Raw genomic sequence first — 24,440 nt, 5'->3', positions numbered from 1 at the left:
AGTTTAAATATATGTATCTTAACAGATACTTTGTTAAAACAATATTGGTTTAAGTATATGCTTTTAAAAAACTCCAACTTCTGTTTTTATGTATCTCTGCTTCTGATATTTTGGGAGCCTTGGAGCCAGCCTAGGATGGATCCTGAGGCAGGAGGAAGTGATTGCCCTGGCTGGGTTTCTGGCAGCAGAGGGTCACTGCGTGTGCGCCTGCAGATGTGGTAACATGATCAGTCTTGGCAGCTCTGCTCAGCAAAGTTGTACCAATGAGATTTTTCGCTCTCCTTATTTTGTGCTAAATTTCTCCATGCAAAGGCAGATAAGGTCAGCCTAAATCTATGGACTTCAGCTGAGGGCTTCAGCAAGTTGTTCACAGTAAGAATTTGATGAGCTCGTGATTGGGTGACTTGCAGGCCACCACTGTCACCTGTGTGTGTGGGTGTTGCTCGTGTTAAACTGAGCGTGAGCAGATTTTGAGTTGTGGGCAAGAATTGGGGATTTGGATTGAGACGTGGGTCTCTGCTGCGGTTCCCAACATCAGTGTGGAGTGGTAGGAGCATGGTTTTGGGATTCTAAAATCAAGGATTCAAAGCCAAGGAGGGGGATGTTTAACTACTTAACTTAGGCTTTGCCTTCAGACATGGCTGCTGCATGGACTGGTGTTACATCAAACACCCGCATTGTTCCAAAGCTGTTTAAAATGGCACAGTGGGAAACTCTGAACAAGGAAAATTCTCCGTGCTTTAGTACCTTGGCTTAGGAAAGTACCAGTTTTATGTTGACCACAACCTGTGGAAATGAAAAGTCTTTTTTTTTGTGCCACTGTGAGGTCCATTTTTGAGTTGAATTCTCAGGAGCAGGAGGCTGCAGCGGTTTGCTTCGAGGTGGGGTTCACTGCTTTGTTCCTGCTGCTCCAGAGCTGGTCTTTCCTGGTATGTCAGCCTGCAGGCATGACTCATGGGAGCCTTTCACAACATGGAAAGGTCTTCCCAGAGGAATTCCAGCTCCTCCAGGCATTTGCAAAGGAAATTCTTAATTGGATTAGATTCATAATACTAATCTGCTAATGACTGTTTGTTATGGAGATCTTGGCACTATCTTATAAATATATTCACCTTCTTTTAGCTCGCCTTATGTCTTTTTATCACATACAGGCTCAGTGTTGTTAAGATTGTACTGCCGCCAGCAGATCTGATAGTTGGGAATGGGGGACTACTGTGTTTATTACACAAGATCTTATAAAGCTCATAATTATTCTCTCTCCTCTTTCTCTCTCTCTCTCTCTCCTCTTTCTCTCTCTCTCTCCTCTTTCTCTCTCTCTCTCCTCTTTCTCTCTCTCTCTCCTCTTTCTCTCTCTCTCTCATCTTTCTCTCTCTCTCTCATCTTTCTCTCTCTCTCCTCTTTTTTTCTCTCTCTCTCTCTCTCCTCTTTCTCTCTCTATTTTTCAGAATGGTGTTTAGGTGGGGCAGTAAAAGGGAAGCTGTGGTAATTGGCATGTCTGACATCTGGCTGTACATCCTTATCACAGGTGTGAAGGGCACCCCAGGTTGGGAGTGCCTCTGTGCAGTTGTCAGTGACAGAAATGTGTATTTTTAGAAAGAACCAGGACCAAACAGGCATTTCCCCCCACTAAAAAAAGGGTTGTAGGTGCTGTTGTGGTGGTATGAGGAGCACCTGCAGGAGAGCAGGGCTCCTCTGTTTCTGTGTGTAAGACTGAAGCAGTTTGAAATTTCAGTTGTAGCATCGATACTGAAACAGTTTTTCAACTGTAACACACATTCTTCTGTTTATTGACCCACACTAGTGGATGTTAAACTGCTTTTGTTGCTAGACTGACTTACTGGTACGTGTCAGGTTCTTGAATTTTTCCAATGCTCTGCAGCCTTTCTTAATCTTTGAATCAGTAGCATATAGCAGGAATGTGCTGTAAAAGAAAGGGAATAGTTACATCCAGAGTAGGAAAGAGGTGTATTTCCCTGAAAGCAAGTGTCAGAATATATTTAGGAAGTGCTGTCTGTTGGAATATAAATCATGTGAGAAGGATGTACCCATTTTGTTTTTTTTAAACCAGTCAGGAAGTTCTCTTGGACTTGTGAAAATGCAAATGTATCTGGGGATATAACATGGCTTTGTTACAGGGGTATGAAAGAAGTGAGTGTAAGCAAAAAGCATCTTGCCACGTCAGGTTACTGGCTAGACTTGTGATTTTTGTGACACAGATTGTCAGAGCTGGCTTTTCCTCCTTATAGTAATCGATTTGTGCTGTCTCCAGCTCCACTGCTCGCTAGACGTCTGCCCAGCTTCCTCGAAGGAACACTGCAGTATCCAGTAACTCTGTAAGCTGAGTAAAAATAGTGTTTTAGCTTCTCTTTAATAAAGGGGTTGACAGATACCAGTTGTAATGCAATCATACACATTTTTAGGGTATGGAGTAAATGCTTCCTGTAGCCAAAAATGAAGTGGGGAAAAAAAAAAAAAAAAAAAGTTGTTTAAATCATTCTTCCTGTTGGTGTATCAGATCTTGAGCACAAAAGGCAAAGAACATCTCAGCCAGCTGGGGGGAATCGAGTGCCTGAACCCAACTCTAACCCATTTCTGCTGACGTCTGCTCTGCACGATCACTGGAAGCAAACTAGATGGAGCTGGAGATTACTGACTTTGAACCCTGCAGAAAGCACTGGCCTGAGGATACAATTTAGCAGGCTGAAAACCGCATGCTGAATTTCTGGCAAGCTCTAGTGATTGGTGTGAAACACCTGCCTGTACAGCCTCTGACTTTGGGCATAGCATCATGTGAACTTCCCAGTGATCTCCATCTAGAATAGCAACAGGAGCAAGATATGAAGGTGATCTGGAAAAGGCAGAAAGGAATGTATGCCCTGAACTAAGGTTTTGGTTTTTTGGTTTGGCTTTTTTTTTTGTTTTGTTTTTTTTTTTTGTGGATATTTCTGTCTGCTCTTTTTTCTCTCTTCCCCAGCATTCTTGGGAAAGCCTAGTCCACATGTAGATGTCAGAATTACACTTCACTTGTGCCTGTGTGAAGACAAATTCATGCTTTTGCTTTTATGGGTCTGCCCTTCATCCTCTTCAGATGTGCTGCTTTCCTTTTTTCCACCTTTTTGCTGCTGTCCTTTCACCCCTGCTCCTTTGAACACGTTCAGTATGGCTGGGGCTGAATGTGTTCACTTCTCAGAAACCTCTCAGACCTGTGTTTTGATTATTTTTTTTCCCACCAGAGATGTCTCTTCATTTGTTGTTCTTTAAAGACAGAATTGGATGAAGTGATTCTCACCAGGGCTGTGTTGTTCCTCAGCCTCCTTTCTTTTCCCTGATGCTGCCCTGTGTGTCATCCTGCTTTGAGAAGATGACTTCTAATCTGTTAAGAAGATGGTGCTATAAAGACCTGAACACTTAATAATGAACCTGGACATTGAATTCAGGCTATTGTTACTATTGTCTGCAGCAGAGGCATGAGTGATGCCTGCGAAAGAAATAGGACTCAGGATGTGCAAAATGTCTGAATTTCTGTGTCTGACCCACATTTTTCAAAGTCAACAATTCTTCCTATTGACTTCCATGGTTTCTGCTTATAAATACAAAGCTGGATGGTTCCTTAGGCAAATATGTCTCAAATATCTGAGTCCATAACAAGTCAAACTAATTAAAAAATAATAATCAAAAAACCTACTGCAGTTCTGGTGGTATTATACATGTTTTAATGCATATTTATTTTTATATATGTATATTTTACCTGTGTGTGGAAATTTGGTATCTTAAACAATACTTCCTTTAATTTTTTGTCAGCTGGACATTAATGAGGGTAATAACTAACAGGTTGTCTAGGGAATGGTCTCTGTGGGCCACGTTCTTTCTATAAATAGAAGTAACTAATTACATCAGGTGATCACATGTTTACATGCAGCTTATCCAGTTTATTGGACCCTCCTGCTTGTCAGGTTGGAGGCAAAAAAGTTTTACTTCAGGCCTTGGAGGAAACTTCCCTGATTGCCCATGAACCTCAGGATTGCCTGTGTACAAGGGCACAGGGAGAAGGCAAGACCCCCAGTCTTGAAGGCAGGAAGGGAGCTGAGGTAAGGTAGATAAACACCTGCTTCCATGAGGTTCTCTTCTCAGCATGGGAGTAGCAAGAGTGATTTGATGGATTCAAGTAAATAAGTTCCTTGGCACTGAAATTCACAGAACTCACAAAATTTATGTACACTCACAAAATGGTACCTGGTTCTTAGGAGCACAGTGGTGCTGCTGCCAGAGACTGGGACTGTTGGCCAAGCCCTTGAAATGTTGAACACTGGCAGGTCTAGATGGTAAAAATAAGCACACAGTGAGGGAAACGTTGGGATCTGGCATACTCAGCAATGCTTAAACCTTTAAGAGTTCAAGTCTTCCTCCACCCTTGTAGCATTGTGTAGATAGTGTAGTGTACCTTTATTTTTCCCTCGGATATATCTTGTTCCTCACTGTCTGCCCATATAATGGTGTTTTAATCCTGCTTCTGTTTTCTGTCTGTTGCTGAACCCTTATTTCCAGCTCTGGCCATGCTGTTGGAAAGATGCATGCTAAGCAGATGTAGTGTTCCAGATGATGGGATGATTGGTGACCTGTGAAGCGGTCATTTTGCTTCCCTTCCTTGCATAGTGGCATCCAAAATAATTATGTTCTGACCCGTTTGGTGGTGTTCAGGAGTCTTTGCTGGATGTTATTGATTTAGAACTTATGTCCATGCTCAAGACTCACTTCAGTGTAAACAAAGTTATGCTGCCTGCTGTCAAGCTTTTTTCACAGGTTCCCTCAGTTGTTGCACCACAGGTAGAAGTATAGTGGGTGATGCTCAGTAGTTAATGTGAATTGTCCTGCTGGCTTAAAATAGGTATAACTTGTAAACAGTGTGAGCCTAATTGAGGCCAGAAAGTTGCTGAAACTGTTAATGTGATCAGGTCATGCTTAGAGGTCTATAATGAAAAAAACATTATGCTGGACTTAAGTTTGGTGGTCTCTACATTGGTGCTTGAGAAATCTTTGGCTTTTTCAGGAAGATTGTTCTTGTAAGCTAAGTGTCACAATTTATCCATGTTAATGAGCAGAACTTGGAAACTTCACTGAATAATTTGAGGAATAACAGTGGAAGAGAGGAGGGAATGGATAGTATTCCTAATAACCACCTTTCAGGTAATTGAAATCTGACTTCTGTCTTCAGAAGCTTTGTGTTGATGCAAGAGTAAAAGAGGAAGGTAAGGGAGTTGCAGTGGGGAGGAACTCGCTGCAGGCTGCAGCTGTTGGCTTGTTTGGTGTGGTTTTATTCTGTCTAAGGTAGAGGCTCAAGGTTCCAGGTGTCCTCCTCCAGCCGGGTTTGGGAGCAGCTGTCAGCAGAAGTGTGTAACTTGGGCACAGTAAAAATGTTCCAAAAAGCTGAATTTGTAAATGATGCAACTTTCCCTGTTTCTCAATGGGGCTCTTGTAATGCCCTGACAGTGAGTTTGGTTTCCTGGTTTGTTTTAGCTGCCATTGAGGCCCTGCTGTAGCAAGCCAGGGAGCCTTGTTCTTTATGAAGCTGGTGGAACAGCTGTAGCTCTATCCATCATAGGGATAAATAGGAGCCCCATAGAAGAGCCAAAAGCCTTCTTCCCTTATCTGGCAAACATATCTAGCATCCTTCATTATCATCCTGTCATTGAGTCTCGGTCAGTTAATTAAGTTTCCTGAGAAGGAAAAAATGTGCTTACCTGCATATTTTCACAGTGTTACTATTTTTCCTCTGCACAGAAAAAAAAATATTTAAGTCTGATTGTTGAAAACAACTGATGTGAAAGCTTCACCAGGCACTGGTTTGTTTTCCTGCCACTATTAACCCAGCTGGTAGCTGGCTGTATCCTGGTGGGTCCAAAAGTAGTGTCAACGTGCCTTTGACGCAAGATGGCCAGGAATGCAGTGTGTAAATAACCTCAGGTCTGCTTATAACTGGTTTCTTTGAGAGCTTCGGCCCAGTTTGTATTGGAGAAGGTTCCATTCCTTGGAGCACTTGTTTACCTATTTATTGAGGTCAGCAAAGTGAGGAGTAATTACAGGATTTGGACTTGACAACAGGCTTCTGATGTATGAGAGCCCCAGAGTGTGAAATTGAAAAGCTAAGTGGCTTCATGCTATTGTTTTCTTGATAAAAACTCCTAATATGCTCTTGAAGATTTTTTTATTTTGTCATAGCCATTTAAGTTTTATTTAAGGGATAGAGCATTGTGCTCTGATTATGGCAGAGCAATGCTTGACAATGCACCTGATAGGAATTTTGGGAGATCTTTAACTTTTTCAGAAAAGGCCATGAGACAGATATTAAATGGCAATTGACTTTGTAGTCAGTGTAGTGGGTTTTGACTAGGCAGTGGTAAACATCCCCTTTCATTTTCAGAGGCTTTGTATGAGTTAGTCTTCCAGGTATTTTCAAGTCAGGCTGTGTTTTTCAGAGCTGTCTTTGTCTTAAATGCAGAAACACGTTCTGCTAGGCAGGTTAGATTTGGGTCACACCAAACCCCCCAGGTAAACAGCAGAGGCCACCACTCTTGTCTGTGATGACAGAAGGGGAAACTTTCTGAAATGAAGGGTTAGTGAAATTGTACTGAAAAGCGCAACTGACTGGTGTGTAGTTGAAAGGAGATGTGTTGTAACCGAAGATAAAGTGGGAGCTGTACAATTCCAGGTCCTGTTGGCAGCAAACACTGGTGGCTGGAGCTGTGCATGCTAATGAACCCATGAAAGATAGGGAGAAAAGGGCCGTGGTGCTCTTGCCAAAGTGCTAATTCTTACCTTGCTTATGAAGATCAAGTATCTTGCTCAGATTTAAAAATCCGTTTCTTTTATGCTTACAGTAAAAGGTTGAAGAATGTGGTCATACCTAGTCAATTAAAACAGCATTCTTTAGCACTTCCCTGGCTTTCTGCTGAGACCCAGGCAATGCTCTCTGCTTGCTGCGAGGCCAGCAGTGCAGGAGCAGCCTTCATCAGTCTTTGTTAGCATGGTGAGCTGCCTTGATGAACAGTTCATTAACCAGGAGAGGCAGAATCAGTCTTTTAATACACTTGCTATTGCAGCTAGGCCCTGACAGTGAGCAGAAAACCTCAGGAGGCTTGTCTGAGCGCTAAAACCTTGCTGCTGCTCTGAAACGAATCTTTCCCCCTCCTTCCACAGGCCTTTGGGTAGCAGCATTCATTAAAATGCTTCTTTAATAGTACAGTGTATGTAGGATTTCATGGTTCAAACCCAGCAAATGGGACAATAACATACACACTTGAAGAAGAAACCTGTTCTGACTCTTCCAGGCATCTCTCATGGTTCACCATGGTTTTAATTGTTTCTTTGTAAAATGCATAAGGTTGAGGTAACAGTTAAAACAAATAACCGGAGGCATCTGGCAGCGTGTGGATCCCTGGCACGCTGTGTGTCAGGATGGGGCAGACGTGTTCCCAGCGGTTCAGGCACGCTCGTCGGGAGCTTCAGAGGGTGAAATTTCACTAGGAACAAATCAAAGTCTGTGGGTTTTTTGCCCTGGGGTGTTGGGAGGGGCAAGGGGAATGGGCCAGATGAATCTGTTCTTGCTGTAGATGCAGATCTAAGAGCTCGTTTTCTAGCAAGAGTAAAACCTGAGCTATTGGAGGATGCACCTTAGGATTCAGCATGGATTTATGCTGCTGCGAGCACACAGGGATCATTTGTTACTCTCCTCCTTCCACCCCCTCTCCCTGCTTCTGTTAGCAAAAGATTAGTTTGGGGCAGAGAGTTACTGCTTCATCCAAATATTTGAGGTGAAGCAGCCGGTAGTGGAGACTTTGGTGCTCTCATCTAGAGCCTGATCTCTTGTTCATCCAGGCCCTCCAGGAAATGAGAAACATAAGCTGCAGGTATTTCAGTGCATATATGCAGAGTGCTGCGTTTCTGGAGTGCCTGGAACACGGAGGCCTCTGAAACCCTGCACTCCTCCTCAAAATGGCTGCCAGATGTGTTGGCTCTACTCAATTCCCCAGAGCCTGACACCAGAAATGCTGAGGTTATTACCAGCTTGGTTCTTGCTGTGTTCTTCCTTCAGTCTTCCAGGCACAGTGTTGCAAGAGGGAGCGTGACCCCGGATGGCTGCGGTACCTGCAGAGGCTGTCGCTGGCACACGGGCGAGCTCGGGGCAAGGCTCGCCGGGACTCTGTTCAAACAAAGGAAGTGTGTTTGTTTTCACAGTCCAGGCTTGGGAGCCTGGGCTGGGATCCTGTGCCATTTCCCTGTGCTAGGAGCAAGATTCTCGAGGAAGACAGCCTCTCCCTTTGCTGCAAAGCACAGCTCTTCCTGGCCAGCAAGTATGCATCTTATCTTCCCTGGCTTGTCAGGGCTGGAGACTGGAAAGCTTAACTTGGATTTGGTTTGATATTTGTAGATGTAATAAACAGTATAGGGACTCCTGCCACGAGCCACATCTAGCTTCCCATGCTTGTGTGGCTTTCTTGGGCCAGTCTTAAAAGCTACTGTAGTTCTTGATCCCCTTGTAACCCAGTCAGTCCCAGTGGATCCTTGAAATCTGTTTCCCAGTCAGTGGGAAATGGAGCTTCCAGATCCTGCAGTAGTGCATCTGTGTGTTCAGCACAAGAGAGCAGACTTGCTAAGCAGCTGCCTCTAGCAAAAGTCAGGAGAACTTTTAAAGTATTATCTTAAGCCACACTGCATGGTAAATGGCTGGATTTTCCAGCAGGTACATTTTCCCTGCCATAGTCAGCAGTTTGCTCAAATAACAAATCTTTATGATAAAGAGGTGTTGGAAAGTACTTGAGTTAGTAGTAGAATCTGTAAGGAAGGTATCATCTAACATATGCTGCTCTGCCTTTTACTGGAGAAAAATGTTTCTCAAAATAGTTCTCCTTACTCCTTCATCTAATTTGCTTTGGTTTATTTCTAGCATCAAAATGAGAATGTCATTTCACTGTGATACAGCTTTTATAGTAAGTGCAGATCCATGTGAGTAGGATGTATCCTGTGCTTCATAGCCAAGGCAAGCTGTATATGGTGACACTTTTTAGAGTATTTGGGTTGTCTTAAGATAGAAGGTGGTTTCCACCATTAAGTAAGTGTGCTCAGGGATGGAGTACATGGGAGGTGGTGGGTAGACCTCATGGCAGCTTGTTCAGTTGGTCTCACTGCAAATCCAGAGGATGGAAATGCCTGGATGTATTGCTTGCTGCACGGGAATCTGTGTGATCTCATATGGAGTAATCAAGTTATTGAAGGTGGTGTGGTGTTGGGGGGGAGGTATGTGTGTGGCACACCAGTGAATCTTCCGTTTATCTTTGTTGTTCGAGTCTGAGCGCTCTGAAACCGTGGAGCTGAGATGGGTGTCATGGAAGACTGGCTTCTTGGAGGTGTCTGGCTAAGTGGATGTATGGGAGAGCAAATCCAGGGAGCTTCACCATAAATAAAAGGAAGTGCCTGGGCGTGGAACTGCAGAGCTACCCTGACTCTGGCTGTGTACGTGAGAAGAGTTCCAGAAATGACAGTAAATAACAGTAAAGCTTTGCTTTGTGTTTCTCTTGTAGCAACCCTCCGCTCAGCGAGGAGATGCTGCCTCCGGGGGAGTGGATGTGCCACCGCTGCACCGTACGCCGCAAGGTAAAGCCTCTCAAAACAGACACAGTCCCTGCCCTTCCAACTGGCCATTTGAAACCTGAATCCTGGGTTAATACCTGCCTCTCCCTTCATGTGTACTTAGACAAGCAGAGCTGCTTCTTTGTGCTCACGTTTGCAAAGGGCTTTGTTAGGAAAGGGCTTAAAGAACCCTAAGGGGTCTTGGTGAGACCTGCATGATATTTTAACCTCATTAATAGGAGGTAAAACTGATAAAGTGCCTGATACCTTTTAAATTGTTCTCCTTCCCCCCATTCCTGGAAAGGAGGGAGAGCTGGGGCACAGAGGAAATGGGAATGGCTCCTGTGCTCGAGGAGGTGAGCTGTCTACAGGCAGAACAGGAGTCTCGTTAATGCAGCTTTGCCATCAGGGCTGTGATTCTAGTTAATATGTGTATTTTAGAAGAGTGACTTCACAGCAGTTGTATATCAGCAGAGGGTGAAATCACCGTGAGTTCTGATTTCCTGGGCTGTTGAACAGGATGGGGAGGAGATGATTGGGCAAGATTGTAGCTTGTCTTTTTTTTTCCTTGATGCTCTTTCTCCAGGAAGCTGTCTTGCACAATGTAAACCTCTTATTGCTGTGACCACATAAGGCTGTGTAGCAGAGGGTTTAGAAACTGCACCAGGCTATCTAGCAACTGTTCCCTTGAAGTGACACCCAAAACAGATTGGAAGAAAACTGTGTGCTCAGCCTTTTGTGATTGCCTTGTTATGTTTCCAGGGTACTGTTCAGCCATCTGCCAACAATAGAAATGAAGGTCACAAATCAAAAAACAAATAAAGTAAAAAGAGAGAGAAAAGGAGAAAATCCCCAACTTTTCTATTTTAAAAATTGCCTAAAAACACTTTGCTCCCTTTGCAGACCGTGTTAGTGATGGAGTGGATTGATTCCTCCATATGGGTGATGCTGCTAAGCACTGGAGCAGTGCACGGTTGCCCATCTCAGGTCACGCAGCATCTCCTTCTGTTGCAAAATGGGTCTTGTGATGATGGCAATCTATAGTTTTCTTCTGGTGCACCTTGTTCAAGATACCTGTCATCAGGAAATAGCAGAGTGTTGTTTGTATGTTGTGCTTGTATTGTCAAGCTGACCTTCTCAATCCCTGATGGGTTTGTACGCAGTGCCAGGGTTAGTAAAATGCATCAACAGTGAACAGTCTGCTGTGGAGTTTCTCAGTGTTGGTAGCAAAGTAAACAGTTGTCTGATTTGTCAAGTGTTTAAGACTAGATGCTGTGAAATGTTGTCCTGATCTGTCCTGATCTGGACTCAAGTTACCCTGAAAGGAGAGACACCTGGTAATGTTCTTCCCCATGCTTGATTCTCTTCAGCTGTTCTGTCACCTGTACCTTATCTGCCACCAGACTGTTCTTGATCGAGGCTCTAATGACTTCAAGGGGGAAGTTGTAGTGAGTGGCTCAAGCATTTTCAGATGCTGTTTGTCTTCAATCACATATTTGTCAAGGTTGATGTGCTTTGTTTGTGGCCTCCATGATAAGCCTGCCTATTCATGTCGTGCAGAAGCGAGAACAGAAGAAAGAGCTGGGGCAGGTAAATGGATTGGTGGACAAATCTGGGAAAAGGACCACCTCCCCCACCAGTGACGCAGACCTGTTGGACAGGTCTAGCAGCAGCATCAGGGCTAATGCGCATGCCAGGATCTTGGAAAGGAGAGCAAGCCGGCCTGGCACTCCCACATCCAATGCCAGCACCGAGACCCCCAACTCAGAACAGAATGATGTCGATGAGGACATAATTGACGTGGATGATGACTCTGCCATTGCAGAAATGGACTGTGGGCAGCCCCAGCTGAAGCGACCCTTTGAGCTTCTTATTGCTGCTGCCATGGAAAGGAACCCAACGCAGTTCCAGCTGCCGAATGAACTGACCTGCACCACAGCACTTCCAGGTGAGCAGGGCCTTGTCTGGTGTTAGCAAAGATGTCTGAAGTTGCATCCTGCTGCCATTTCTTGACTCTGTGATAGCTGTGGCTCCAATGGTGCTAGCTGGTGAAAGCAGAGGGTAGCTCTGGCTCTCCTCCAGCTGCCTAGCAGCAGGTGCCTTTCAAATCTGAGCTGTGGGGACACTGCAACTACACACCATGTCCATCAGGACTTGTGATAGATGCTTGTTTTTCTCACCTTGGTCTAGACCATCAATATGAAAAAAAAAACAGCCATCAAAAAACTTGATTTTTTATTTATGATGCCATAATACAGTAACAAAGTAGTGACTAAATGTATAGGATGTCACTGAAATTACTAAGTATGAAATATATCTGCCTTTAAAGACAATCTCTGTCACTTAAGGCTAGATTTAGTGGTTGATGGAGGTTCCTTAAGCAGCAATCTTTGACTTTTCTGAGATGATTATATGTATCTACCAGCAGGCAAATCTCTGCTATGTGGATAACCCAAAGCTTTATAAAATTTCCTTTTCAGGTACTAGTAAGAGGAGGAGAAAGGAAGAAACCACAGGAAAGAATGTCAAGAAGGCGCAACATGAGTTAGACCACAATGGTTTGGTTCCCTTGCCGGTGAAGGTCTGCTTCACGTGCAACAGGTACCTGTTCTTCCAGGGAAGCTGTTCAGTGTAGCTGCAGCCTTCACAGGAGCAAAGTTCTTGCTGAAAAAAGTAGATTACCTGTTTCCTTTTCCATTCTCCTTCATTATTTACTTACATCTAAACAAATGGGAGAATATTTATCTTTGCTAAATAACAGGTGTTTAACTACAGCAAGTGTAGGTCCATCTGTAAAGGGTTCTGAAATGTAGCCTGAAGATTGACAAAATTGAGCCATCTTGTCTTCGGTGTTTTTCTGCAAAGAAATATTCTAAAGTATGGTGGTTTAGTGAATGGAGATGTTTGTTTATGGTTTGTGAAGGAAGCGTGTGAGGAGGTGACCTTTAGAAAATAGAAATCTACTGAGAGATTTATAAGCCCAAGGCAAATAGGAATATTGTGCTGAAATTGTAAATCTGAAAAACAGCACAAAATACTGATGGGTTTTGTAACACTGCATAAAAAAATATATAGATCAATCCCAATTCAAAATGTCAGTGAAAATGAAACCTTTATTTCAGAAACCCAGTCACAGTGATTTTCTCAAAGTGTAATGGGGACTCAGGTGGGCTTTTGTGGAGAACAGGTGATGACCTTGTTATAGAGCAGACTTTTTTAAAGCCTGGGGATTCAGATGTTTTTCTGGAGTTTGAGACTTCTTCTGAGAATATCTTGTTGATGTACACATCCCAACATCACACACAATTCCTCTACAGAAACCTCTAATTACCTAAATCTGAGATTTCCTTTTGATCTCTGAATTTTGCTTCAAATAAAGGCTTTTACCTTGAGTGGGTCTTGAAGAAGCTCCATACAGATCAAGTTACAAATCAGAAATCCTACTTTTTGGTGCAAACAGCAGTGTAGAGGATAAACTGAAGTGGGCAGCCAAGCTTGCCTGAATGTTCTGTTTATCCTCTGTATGGGGAATAAGATTTGGCTCTCTCTTCTCAGGAGTTGCAGAGTGGCACCTCTAATCCAGTGTGATTATTGCCCACTCCTGTTCCATATGGATTGTCTGGAGCCACCGCTTACTGCCATGCCTCTGGGTAGATGGATGTGCCCAAATCACATAGAACACGTGGTGGTAAGCAGGACTATGATTGCAGTATGGTAACCGGATGTTGGAGTGGAACGTGGCAGGTCCATTAAAGGACAAAGCACAACAAATGTAAAACAGCTTTGAGCTCTTACTGCTTCCTGTAACGCTTGTAAAGCTCCTGCTGCAAGCAACACACTCTTCAAAGGAATATGATGCTTCTCTCTGCAATAAGATATAAAGATGGGGGAACTCCTTCCTGTAGCTGAAGCTAACAGCTCAGATTGTGGTTCACTGACAGCTTGTCTAGTTTATGACTGGACCCTTTAAGATCTAGATGAGCTTCCAGAACTGGGATACAAAGCAGCACAGTGCTACAAATAGGGGAAGTAATTCTTTGCATGCTTAACCCAAAAAAAGTTTCATTCTAAGAGGGAGTTTTCATTTTTGGAAAAGCAGTGTACTTGAGACTTAAATACTCAGGAAACAGGGGGCTGAAACAAAGGGCTCTTTCCCAGACAAACTGCTTCTGAGAGTATTGATGCTGCTTAGTTGGCCTCTAAATGCTTTTGTATTCATCTCCAGCAATGTGCCCTTTAACAGAAATGGTTAGTGCTGCAAGAAACAAATAGTCTAAAGCTGAGCTGATGCTGTGCTGCCAGTGCTACAAGGCATTATGAAAGTCTTAGGGTGCCTTAGAGTGACTTGCAGATCCCTAACTCCTGTGGCATTATTTGATCACCCAGCTGAACCAGAAGAACTTGACCCTGAGTAATCGATGCCGAGTGTTTGACCGGTTCCAGGACACCATATCTCAGCATGTTGTCAAAGTGGATTTCTTAAACCGAATCCATAAGAAACACCCTCCGAATCGCAGAGTTCTTCAGTCAGTGAAGAGGAAAGGTCTGAAGGTAGGTGTAACAAGTAGTGGTGGGTTTTCATCACGTGCACCACCACCCTGTTGTATGTGTTTTAGTTTGGAAGGGAAACCAGCGCACTCCTTGGGGCAGAAGGAAAAAGATGGGGTCTGAATGATTGTGTTGGTGAGACATCTGGGAGTCAGCAGTCACTACCTGCAGGATTTTAGACCTCTTTCCTTCAACTATAAGGCTCAATTATTACAAGTAAGCACTTAAATCTAGCACAAGCATAGAAGGTACAACACAAAACTTCCTGAAGGTGGCCCTACAGTCGGATTTAGGGCTGTGTTTGTTGCCAGGATGCCTGAAAACTGCCAAACAGACTTCCTTTGGCTGTTTTTTCGTGATTTCTCTTACACTGTGGCCACCATGTTGTACCAAGTCACGCCTCACCTAAGGGAATAAAACCTATTAATTTCAGCATGGCTACATCAATTTAAACTACTCAGTCCTTGATACTCTAATGTATCTGCAGGGTTCCTTTGGGTGCAAAAGCAGCAAATGCAAAGTTTAGTGCTGATCAGGCACTTGGTTTAACTAGTCATTCTTGAGTAATTGTTCTCATGTGTGATCTTTTCTCCACAATATAGGTTCCTGATGCTATAAAGTCCCAATACCGGCTTCCACCCCCGTTACTCGCGCCTGCAGCAATTAGAGATGGCGAGCTGATCTGTAACGGGATCCCTGAGGAACCCTTGCAGAAGCACCTTTTGAACACTGAGCACTTAGCCAGCCAGACAGAACAACAGGAGGTAAATGAAGTCAAATGCTTGGACTCCGTGTGTGTAGTTGCTTTGGTACAAAGATCCCCTTCCACTTCAGTCATGATGGAGCAGTTGTCTAGGAAACCAACCTCAAGTTCGTGTGTGAAGGTGATACCTTGTATTGTCTCTGACACCCTTGCCCATTAAAACTTCACTTTGACTTTCCAGGTGAGATGTAAAATTCCTCATTTGACACTTCAGGGAAGTGGTGCAATAGTCCTCTGGCCTTAAGAGTGGAGTCAAGGGCCTTCTGTCTAGACGTCATCTTTATTTCGTGGCTGAGGGGAAACGCTTTGCACTTTGATTATGTAAGGCTGCTCTCTGACACGTTTATTTATAAGTTAATGTCCCATTTCTGGGTCTCTTTTTATTGTGGATGGAATTGGACATGCAAATCAAGGTCAAATGAGTGTTGAAACCTTGTATGAAACTTCTGGCCAGATTCCACAGTGTAAGGGCATGTTAAGTTGGAATCAGTAGAGAAATCAAGTCCTTCTTTTAGTGCAGATAAGGATCTTTCATGTGGCAGGTGCACATCCACTATGAAGCTTAAAATAAATCTTTTGGTCTTCTTCCACTTTGTGTAAAAGGAAAGTGCTCTCCACCCCAGTTTTCTACTCCATATACCTGAGATAGAGCAGCATTTCTTTCCAGCTATAGAATAAGTTGGAGGAGGATTGTGCTTGGCTAGAAGCCCAAATTAGTGAAAGGTGTGTTTGTAACCTGAGGCTGAAGAGTTACAGCATTTAACAAGTGAAGAGAAGGAGGAGTTTGAAAGTGAGGAAATGCTGCCTTCTCCCTCCTTTAACCTCAGCCCTTGTCTGTCCTATCTCCAGCATGGAGGTAAACAGTACATAATTTTGGTTGTACTTTTGTACCTCTGGACAAAATTTTCTCCCAATTGTAGATGAGCTCCAGAGCAGATGCTGTAGTTCCACTGCATTTGAGCAGTCAGCAGCTGGATTTCCTCAAGCTGGGTGAACGATGGAGCAGCTGTAGAGGTTTGGAGCACTGCTGCCTCCAGAGCTAACCTGCACTTTTTTCTTCCTTCCAGTGGCTCTGTAGTGTTGTTGCGCTCCAGTGCAGCATATTGAAACATTTATCTGCTAAGCAGATGACTTCGCTTTGGGACTCTGAACAAACAGAGAAGGCTGATATTAAGCCTGTTATTGTGGCAGATGGCTCACTCGCCAACCCTTACCAGGCAGCTGACAAGGCACCCACACCTTCCCTCTATTCCATGTCATCTTGCACCTCAGGGATTACCACACAGAATTCCTTGAGCTCCACACAATCCCAGCAGACTTTGTCACAGGAAGATGTTAACTACAGCTCTTGTATAGATAAATCCAAGAAGGCGTCTTCTTGCGGGACTTCGAATGGGCCGACAGCCTCTGACATTAAAGTGAACGGGCCTCATTTCTATGGTGTTTCATCTGAATCCTCAGCACAGTTGACTGACTCCCAGAGGCTCATGGGGTCTGGGAACACAGTACCCATTTTGTCTCATCGGCAAACGTGGCCTCGGCCCCTCACGCCCCCAGCGAGTTGTGGACTTGTGAATCACACCATTGGAACCGTTGTCAAAACAGAGAACGTAGCAGGACCCGTTTCTTGTGCACAAAGGGGATCTGCACTGGTCACGAGTTTGCCTACGTCCATATCGAGCTCCTGTGGCAGCCTGGAGACCACCAGCACTTTGCAAAGGAAGAATGTGCAGACGCAGATAGGGCCACCGCTGACAGCAGAGCTGCGGGCTGGGGGCTCCCCGCTCAGTGCCACCCGGGCTCTTACGCCTCCCCAGGCTGCAGGAGATGGGATCTCAGCTGTTGGGTCCACAAACAGATTCTGTTCACCAGCACCACCTTCAGGTATGTGCTGAGCCAGTGACCTTGGCCCCAGGGCTGAGAAAAGCTCAGGCTAAACCTCATACTAAACCTCAAGGCTGTAGCAGTGTGCCCTCGTTCCACTGGGAATCAGGATTTCTGTGGAGAGCCAGCAGAAGTTTCTCAGGTCTCCTCTGTATTAGGTCCCTTTATGGGAGCCATGGGTTGTAATTCTGCTGACTGCCTATACTTGATAGGGGGGGACTCTATCCTGACAAGCAGGATAGTAGGTCAGTTGAATTCTTGAAAGCAACAGTAGCTTTATTTCACTTGGCTGCTGCCTCGATGTTTCAACAGCTGCTACTTTAAAACCCCAGCGCTGCTGTAAAACCACTGGTTTGTTTCAAATGGCCATTTGGATTGCAAGGTAGTCAGTCCTTCTCACAAGAACAGCTCTCTGGGATCTAATCCTGAGTAACTGTTCAGGCAGTGGTTGTGTCCCCTATTGCAGGTGTTGTTGGAGTCTTCAGCTGCACAGCTTTGATGGTGAAGAAATGTGGGCTTGAGAAGCTGTAGTCTGCCTAGGGTCTGTTGGTCTAATACAGGGTGGTTATGCACTTGGGATACTGAGTTGTACCCAAAACCCTTGCTAAATAATAGCAAGGTATATAATAAAGCATATATAACTATTTTTAGTGTAGAAACATAAATTCAAAGATGTTGACAGATGTTGGAGTAACTGCCCACAGTTCAGATTTTGCTAGAATAAACTTTCACATATGGCATTCTCTTTCCTCTCCACACACCAGCTTAAGACTCAAAGCAGCAAACCCTTTGTGCAGATTGGGTGGGAGCAGTCACTGAAAAGCACGTCACAGAGCTGTGTGTCACTTCTCATGCAGTTTCCAACCTGCTTAGTGTCAGGCTTGCCTGGAGTGGCTCAGGTCTGGTGGTTGTAAAGCAACAGAGCAACATCTTTTCATAATCCTTGCTAAAATTCCTCAATGAGTAACTTGTAAGCTTTGCATCGCCTTTGGAAGCAGTCCCCAGGGTATTTGGCCTCTTCATGAATAAACTTGGTTACTCTGAGGCTGCTGATTTGACCATGCCCTGCTTAGAAATGCAAGGCTGGCAGAAGTTCTGGTGGAGGAAATGAGACAGTATTATAGAAAACTTCTTACTTGTGGTTTGAAGAGCACTGCAAGCCCTACATAATTTTGCAGTTACTTAAGATGTTAAATAATTGCCTCTGGTGCAACACTTGTGTTCTACAAAATCATTACTTGCTGTAGTGTCTCTTGGGAAAGGTGTAAACATTTAAATTTTCCATCTAACACAATGGATATATATGTTTATAACAAAATCTGTGGTGTGCAAAATTTGCTGCCGAGTACAAAAATGCAAATTGTTCATTACTTTTTTGCCATAAATTTCAATAGTTACAAGAAAATCAGCTCAAGAAGATCTGGTACTGACAACACATTACTGGGATTTTGTTTCCTGGCATGTGCTACTACCTCCTTCAGCTGCATGGCCACTTCCAAAGCAGAAGGATTTTATTTTGTAAATAATAAAATCTGCTTATGACTGTCACATTCTTTCTGGACAATGATGTGCACCCCAGACTTCATAACAGTGTAGAAATAAAACCAAGGCAGTTGTGCTTTTTATTCATGTTAAAACTTAGACAAGCTACTTGGCAAATGTCTCTTAGGTTTAATAAATTCTTCAAGCTCCTGGGGAGTTGGTGCTCATCTTTCCAGAGTCACCACAGGGAGCAGGAGATTAAATGTATAGGTCAAGAATTCCTCCAGCAGCTGGAGACGAGGCAGAAGCCACGTTTGGCTCTGTGTTGGAGGCACACAGAAGCCTTTCTGTGAGCAGAAAAAAAGCTCCTGGCCTCTAGTTCAGGCCATTTTCAAAGCATGACTATGAGCAAAATGAGTCATTTGGAGAAGCTTGGCAGCCAAGGGCAGCCTGAGGGCTGTGTGCATGTCTGGTGAATGTCACAGTGACATCTCTTCTCTCCATTGCCTCTCCCTGTAGATGGTAAGGTCAGTCCCAACACCTTATCCATAGGAAGCGCTTTAACTCTACCCTCATCACTCACTTCAAACTCTGCAGCTATGTTGGACTTCACCAGTTCCCTGAAGGCGTTTATGGACGGGGGTGAGTATTTAATTCATCATCAGTCTCTGCTAGCCCTGTGTGTTTGCTTCCTTAAAACATTCCATCTCTGCTTGAGGAAAAGTTCCAGAGATAAAGAAGGGTTGTAGTCAGGTGAGGGAGGGGCTGAGTGTACATTACCTTAAATATGTCACATGCTTCCCTGCTCCTAGTGTTGCCAAGGCAGCAAGACCAATGAAGTGTTTCTGCCTGGAGCTTTTCTGGGGAAGAATCACGACTGGGCTGCTTTCCAGGTGGAATTCACATGCAGGAACCTGCAGCCCTGCCATGTTGTGGTGCTAACTGCAATCCAGAGCTGCTCCTGGCGGATGTAAAGTCCAGCAGCAATAGATCTTGTAGTAGAGCAATCACCTGAGTGGTGATGCTCCAGTGGGTCTGTTAATTTTATAATTTATTTCTGCTTCTGTCAGTCTTCTAGACTGGCCTGGTTTTTATTTCCTTTTGTTGCACTTTGCAAAAGATGGCAAACCTTAGCAGAGCACCTTCTCTGGCAGAGAAGGAAGAGATTGCTGAGCAGCAATCGTCAGTGGCACAGCCAGGCTGTTGCCAGAGATGACTCCTACGTCTGAAATCTGAAGAAAGCCCTTCTGGCATTGCCAGTGTGACCCTCTTTGCTTGGGTGAACCCCAGCTGCCCAGCCTACTCCCTCTGCTATTGGGAAAGGCTCTTACAGCTCTTCCTCCTCTCCTTTCTGTTTTAACTGTTGTTGATGTGGAGAAAGCTCTTGAAAGAAGAGGTTAGGCAGCCTCCTTTCTGCAAGAAAGCAGACCCCTGTAAGGCTTTACAAATATAAACACTTCAGGGTTATTAGAAGATCTGCTCTAAAGCTCAATAATAATATTGGCTGAATTGCCCTGTTTGGTTTAATTGACCCTGTTATGGACATGTGACTCAAGCATGAGCCTGCAGCAGCTTCAAAGGGGGTTACAGCTCTCTGTGATGCAGGGCTGGACTTTCTAACCAGGTAGCCGTGCTTCAGAGGAAAGACCCAACATGCTGTCCAAAGAGCTGCAGTGGCCATCTCTACTGACCTGTTAATTCTGAGCCAAAACAGCAGATTTTCAGCTTTTATCAACCTTAGTTCTCCCAAACTTCTGCTTGCTGTCTCAGTTGTAGCTCTCCAGCCATGGCTGGCACTGTCCTCACACTCTGCTCACAGGAGGTGATGTGAAATGATAGCTCACCTATGTGTAAGAGTCTTGATACTGAAGGATTAGTCAAGTCTTTGCTGTTGAAGCAAGCAGCAGGTTTGAAAGTGGGACAGTTAAATCCACTGCAGCTCAGATTGCATTCTTTCCCTGAATAACTTACTAATTTTTTTGTTTATTAACAGAGATTGAGATAAATATGCTGGATGAGCAGCTGATCAAGTTTCTGGCCTTGCAGAGAATACATCAGCTCTTTCCTCCCAAAGCTCAGTCTCTAGCGAGCAGTGTCAATTCCCATCAGCAATCTCCTGTGGGAAACCACATTGAAGGTAAGAGCAGCCCTAGGATAGGTGGGTTATGTTGAGCCATAGATTTTCCACTCCTCTGTCTGTTCCTTGAAGGAGATTTCCTTCCTCTTCTGGTATCTGATACTGCCTTTCACTTTCCTTTCTTCTCATCCCCCTGCTCTGGATATCCACTGACCAGAAACTCCATCAGGATTCTCTACTTAATTATTTACACATTTGAGCAATGCAAATACTTTAAGTACCTTCAGATTTTCTGCTGGAAATGTTTAGTGAAGTTGTGTTTTATTCATCTTAGAATTAGCAAGAGATGGGAAAGTTCATCTCAGGTGCTTGGTGGCTTTTCTTTGCACTCTTACCTTTGAGATGGGCAAGAGAAATCTGTGAATTCTTGCTCTCTCTTTCTGGAAGAGTTGTTTGTGATACAAACACAAGAACAGGAGGAACTGGAGCACAGAATATATGTGTGACATTGTCATTGGCTGTTCAGAATGTCACTGTCAAACTGAAACCACTCACTACATATGACTAATGCCAGTAATCGAAAACAACTTGAGTTTCTCTTGGAAGTCTCCAGATTCCCGAGTTTGGCTTTGTTTATTACCACTGGTATCACCTAAAGCTGCAGGGTGAACATGGCTTCGTGCTCCTCTGCATGCAGCCAGTCAGTTTAATCTGCTTTCAAGCACTAAATGGATAGCCTTGCTGTGGAAGCAGTTCTCTGTTCCCCCTCTGCTAGGCCTGGGGGCAAATACCCCAGATAAAATCTTTGGAAGTCAGTCAGTAACCTTTTTCTGAAGCTCTGTGCTTGCCTACTTTAGCATCAGAGCATTCCCTAAATGCTTTGCCAGTCTTCTTGTGATGGCTGCTGCAGAACAACTCTTGTATAGCTGCCTTCCTGGTCTGGAATTCTTCAGTAGTCTGCCTTTCTCAAGGCAGATTGGTGCTGTCTTAACCCATCACCCTTTTTGGGCAGGAATGATGCATTCAACTTGGCATTGGTGGTGAAATGTTAGATCCAAAGCCTTTAGTGAGCCCTGCAGAGCCAGGCAGCTGAAAGAATTCATGCAGGGCAGCCAAGCAGAGATGGAACCTATGATGCCAATTGGTGTGGCCACTATTCTTGATGTAGGTACCTCTGCAGTCTTTCATAATCCTCATGTTCTGTTCTTTCATTTCACCCTCTTGGTGTAATGCTGTCCTGCAGATGTGGTATCACATCAGGAGAGGATTAAACTCAGTGGAAAAGGAGTTTTTCTCTAAAAGACAGTGCTGAAATCCTGGCTAGGTCTGTGTGGCCCAGTGGAGTTCTGTATCTGTTCCACAGATTTTCTGTTCAGTTAATGTGGGCATATGAGTGTGTGATTTGAACTTGGAGCTGCTCTGGAGGCTCAGCCCTCGACCAGCCATTGTCAAGTGTGCAATAGGCACTGACCTGAGGGTAAAAGAGTCCACTCAGTTAATCATCCTGTCTTGGGAGCTGGATTTATCCCTGCCAAGCTCCATTGAGTCCAGGTGTTTTTCCTGCAGCTTCACTAGAAATGAAATCACGACTGTTAAGTTGGTGAATTCACCAGCACCGATTCTTTCTAAGTGGCACTTTGAGAGCAAAGACTGAGGTCTTTAATTACCCAGAGTAGAAGAGATTAAGAAAGAAGCCAGAGGTAGAAGGCTTGTGTGTTCCTCAGCGTGGCTTCATTGTGCACACTCAGTGTTAATGCTGCCCATTTGCATTGCTTGTGTGGGTTGTGAGAAAGCAAATTTCTCTGATTGCCAAAAAGAGGTTTAATGCACAGACATTGCTAGAGGGTTGCAAACTGGTGCTTTGGCCAAAGCTGACTGCATCCTTCATAGGGTCTGTGCTTTCTGAGCTGGGGACACTGGGGTCAAGCAGCTTTCCCAGTTGATCACCTTGTTCAAGTAATTTCTTTTTGTCTTGCAGCGCAAAGAAAGGAAGTGCAAGCCCGGGCAGTGTTCTATCCTCTGATGGGCTTGGGGGGTGCAGTCAATATGTGCTATCGAACCCTCTACATTGGGACAGGTGAGTAGCTTTTTCCTGCCCTGACCTTTCAGAATCAGGATGGTTCTCCCTGAACCCTCCCTAAGCTGTTTGCCAAGTGGGTGTCAAAGGAAACAGACTCACTGTGGCCACTTGTACTGGGATTCTCCACTACAAGAAGTGTGGAAATCCCCCATCTGCCTGAATCTGTGTGGGTGGCAGCTCTGTCACCTGGTGTCATAACTAGAACAGCTGCCTTGGAGTTCTAATGCCTGTCTGATGGAGAGGAGAGTTACAGTTTGCTTGCAGGTTTTGTTTCTTGTTGCTTGGATTCTTCTGGTGCTCTGAGTAGACCCAGGAGCAGTGAAATGCTCTTCAACCTTTGTGGAGCTGCTGGCTCCTTTCCCCCACTTTGTTGAGACTTTGTTGGTGGCTTATCGAAGCATTATTCATGCAGTCCTGGGAGCAGGACAAAAGCAGTTGCTCCCCTGTTTTTTTGCTAATTGAAGTTTAATTCTATCTGTTGTTCTGTGCTGCCTGACAGTTTGGTTTTTTTCCAATATGAACTGAGCCTGTTTTGTCCTCCCCCGTGACAGGAGCTGATATGGATGTGTGCCTTACAAGCTATGGTCACTGTAACTATGTGTCTGGCAAACATGCCTGCATATTCTATGATGAGGTGAGTGCCTGAGTGATTTTATTTTTTTTTTCATTATTATTATTTTTATTTTTTGGTGTGCATGGCAGTGGGAGCTGGAGATGAAGGCAGCAGGTTGTCTTTGTGTGGTGCTGCTTTCGTGAACTACAAAGTAAGAGCCAGGTTTTACTCCAGTGGAGGCTGTGTCAGCGTTTTCTGTCAAACCCTTTTCTGCAGCACAGAGCTCTGCCAGCATAATTTCTCTGACTGCCTGTGGGCAAGGACTGGCCACAAGTCAGCACTGTCACTGCTGGTGTCTAGGGAAAGAAAAGGACATAGACATGGTCTGGTACTTTTTGATCTGGATGTGTTGTTAATAAAAGCTAAACTTTGTATGTCAACATCAAACCTCAGCTGGAACAAACCAGGGAACTGCTCTGAGTCCCTTGTTTTCAAGTGTGATGAGGGAGCAAAGCATTCATAGCATCTGCAGTTCTCTATAAATTATTTATTTAGCTAAAACTTCAGTTAAGCTCATAGCATAAACAGAAACCTACAATTTCTGCTTAGCTACAGCCCAGAGATTAGTTTGTTCTTGAAGTAAACAGACCAGCAGGCCTGCCAGTAACAGCACTGCTGGAGATGTGTCTTAGCATGGAAACAGTCTTTGAAGCAAGATCCAGTCTTTTATATCACCATTTGTCAACCAGCTCTGGAGCAGGATCCAGGATTAACCCACAGCCAGCTTTAGCCATTCCTCCAGTGCCCTGCGAGCTACCAAACACTCAGTAATGGGATCCTGACTGTAAATCTGTGTGGAAGCATCTCCTCACAGTTATCAGTCATAAATCAGGCTCTGGGCACTGACCTTTGACCCTCCAGCAGGTCTCCTATTGCTGTGGTCACACTGGAGAGGGAGAATTTCCCTTCTTGGAGCTCTCTCTGCAGGTTCTCCTTCTGCAGTCTAGCAGGTTACTTCAAAACCTACTCCCATGTGCATGTGGAGTTTCTGTAACTTGATTAAAGCCTTGTAGTCCCTGAGGGATGAGGTCTTGAGCTCTCAAATGATTCCTGTGAGCTAACCTGAAATCTTCTCTGCTCTGTCAACATCCTCCACAAAGCTCAGCTGAGCGTGACGCCGCTTGTGTAACACTGTGTGTCACAGTAATGTCTGCTGGCATTTCAGCATCTGCACAAGGCCTGTGAATCCCAGACTGCCTCTGTCCTGAGGCTGCTGCAGCACGTGGCATCCCTCTTGCCATCTTGTGCCTGCTTTCCAAAGCTCATCTCTTCCTGCTAGGCACAGGTCTCGGGCCAAGTTTGCATCAGGTACACCTGTAAAATGCTGGCTTTTGTGACCATCAGCTTGAATATCCTGTTACCAAAAGAT

General features: G+C 44.5%; 1 protein-coding gene across 3 annotated transcripts in view; it reads left to right on the top strand.

Moving 5' to 3' along the window:
- Positions 1–24,440, top strand: part of PHF12 (PHD finger protein 12) — a 32,379-nt gene that overhangs the window by 5,535 nt on the left and 2,404 nt on the right. The window contains exons 3-14 of one of the 3 annotated variants that reach the window (XM_015646706.3): positions 8,090–8,348; positions 9,576–9,648; positions 11,185–11,572; positions 12,105–12,225; positions 13,180–13,312; positions 14,011–14,175; positions 14,775–14,936; positions 16,003–16,819; positions 18,821–18,943; positions 20,295–20,438; positions 22,357–22,455; positions 23,010–23,092. In XM_015646706.3, the coding sequence (XP_015502192.1) occupies positions 8,090–8,348; positions 9,576–9,648; positions 11,185–11,572; positions 12,105–12,225; positions 13,180–13,312; positions 14,011–14,175; positions 14,775–14,936; positions 16,003–16,819; positions 18,821–18,943; positions 20,295–20,438; positions 22,357–22,455; positions 23,010–23,092 (2,567 nt within the window). The remainder of the gene's footprint in view (positions 1–8,089; positions 8,349–9,575; positions 9,649–11,184; positions 11,573–12,104; positions 12,226–13,179; positions 13,313–14,010; positions 14,176–14,774; positions 14,937–16,002; positions 16,820–18,820; positions 18,944–20,294; positions 20,439–22,356; positions 22,456–23,009; positions 23,093–24,440) is intronic. The other 2 variants (XM_015646707.3, XM_033518827.1) reach the window with 2 other exon arrangements.

Source organism: Parus major, chromosome 19, assembly GCF_001522545.3.
Source record: "Parus major isolate Abel chromosome 19, Parus_major1.1, whole genome shotgun sequence".
In the NCBI taxonomy this organism is placed as follows: Eukaryota; Metazoa; Chordata; class Aves; order Passeriformes; family Paridae; genus Parus; species Parus major.
Note: the sequence above shows the minus strand (reverse complement) of the source record. Positions and strands in the feature narration are given on the sequence as shown.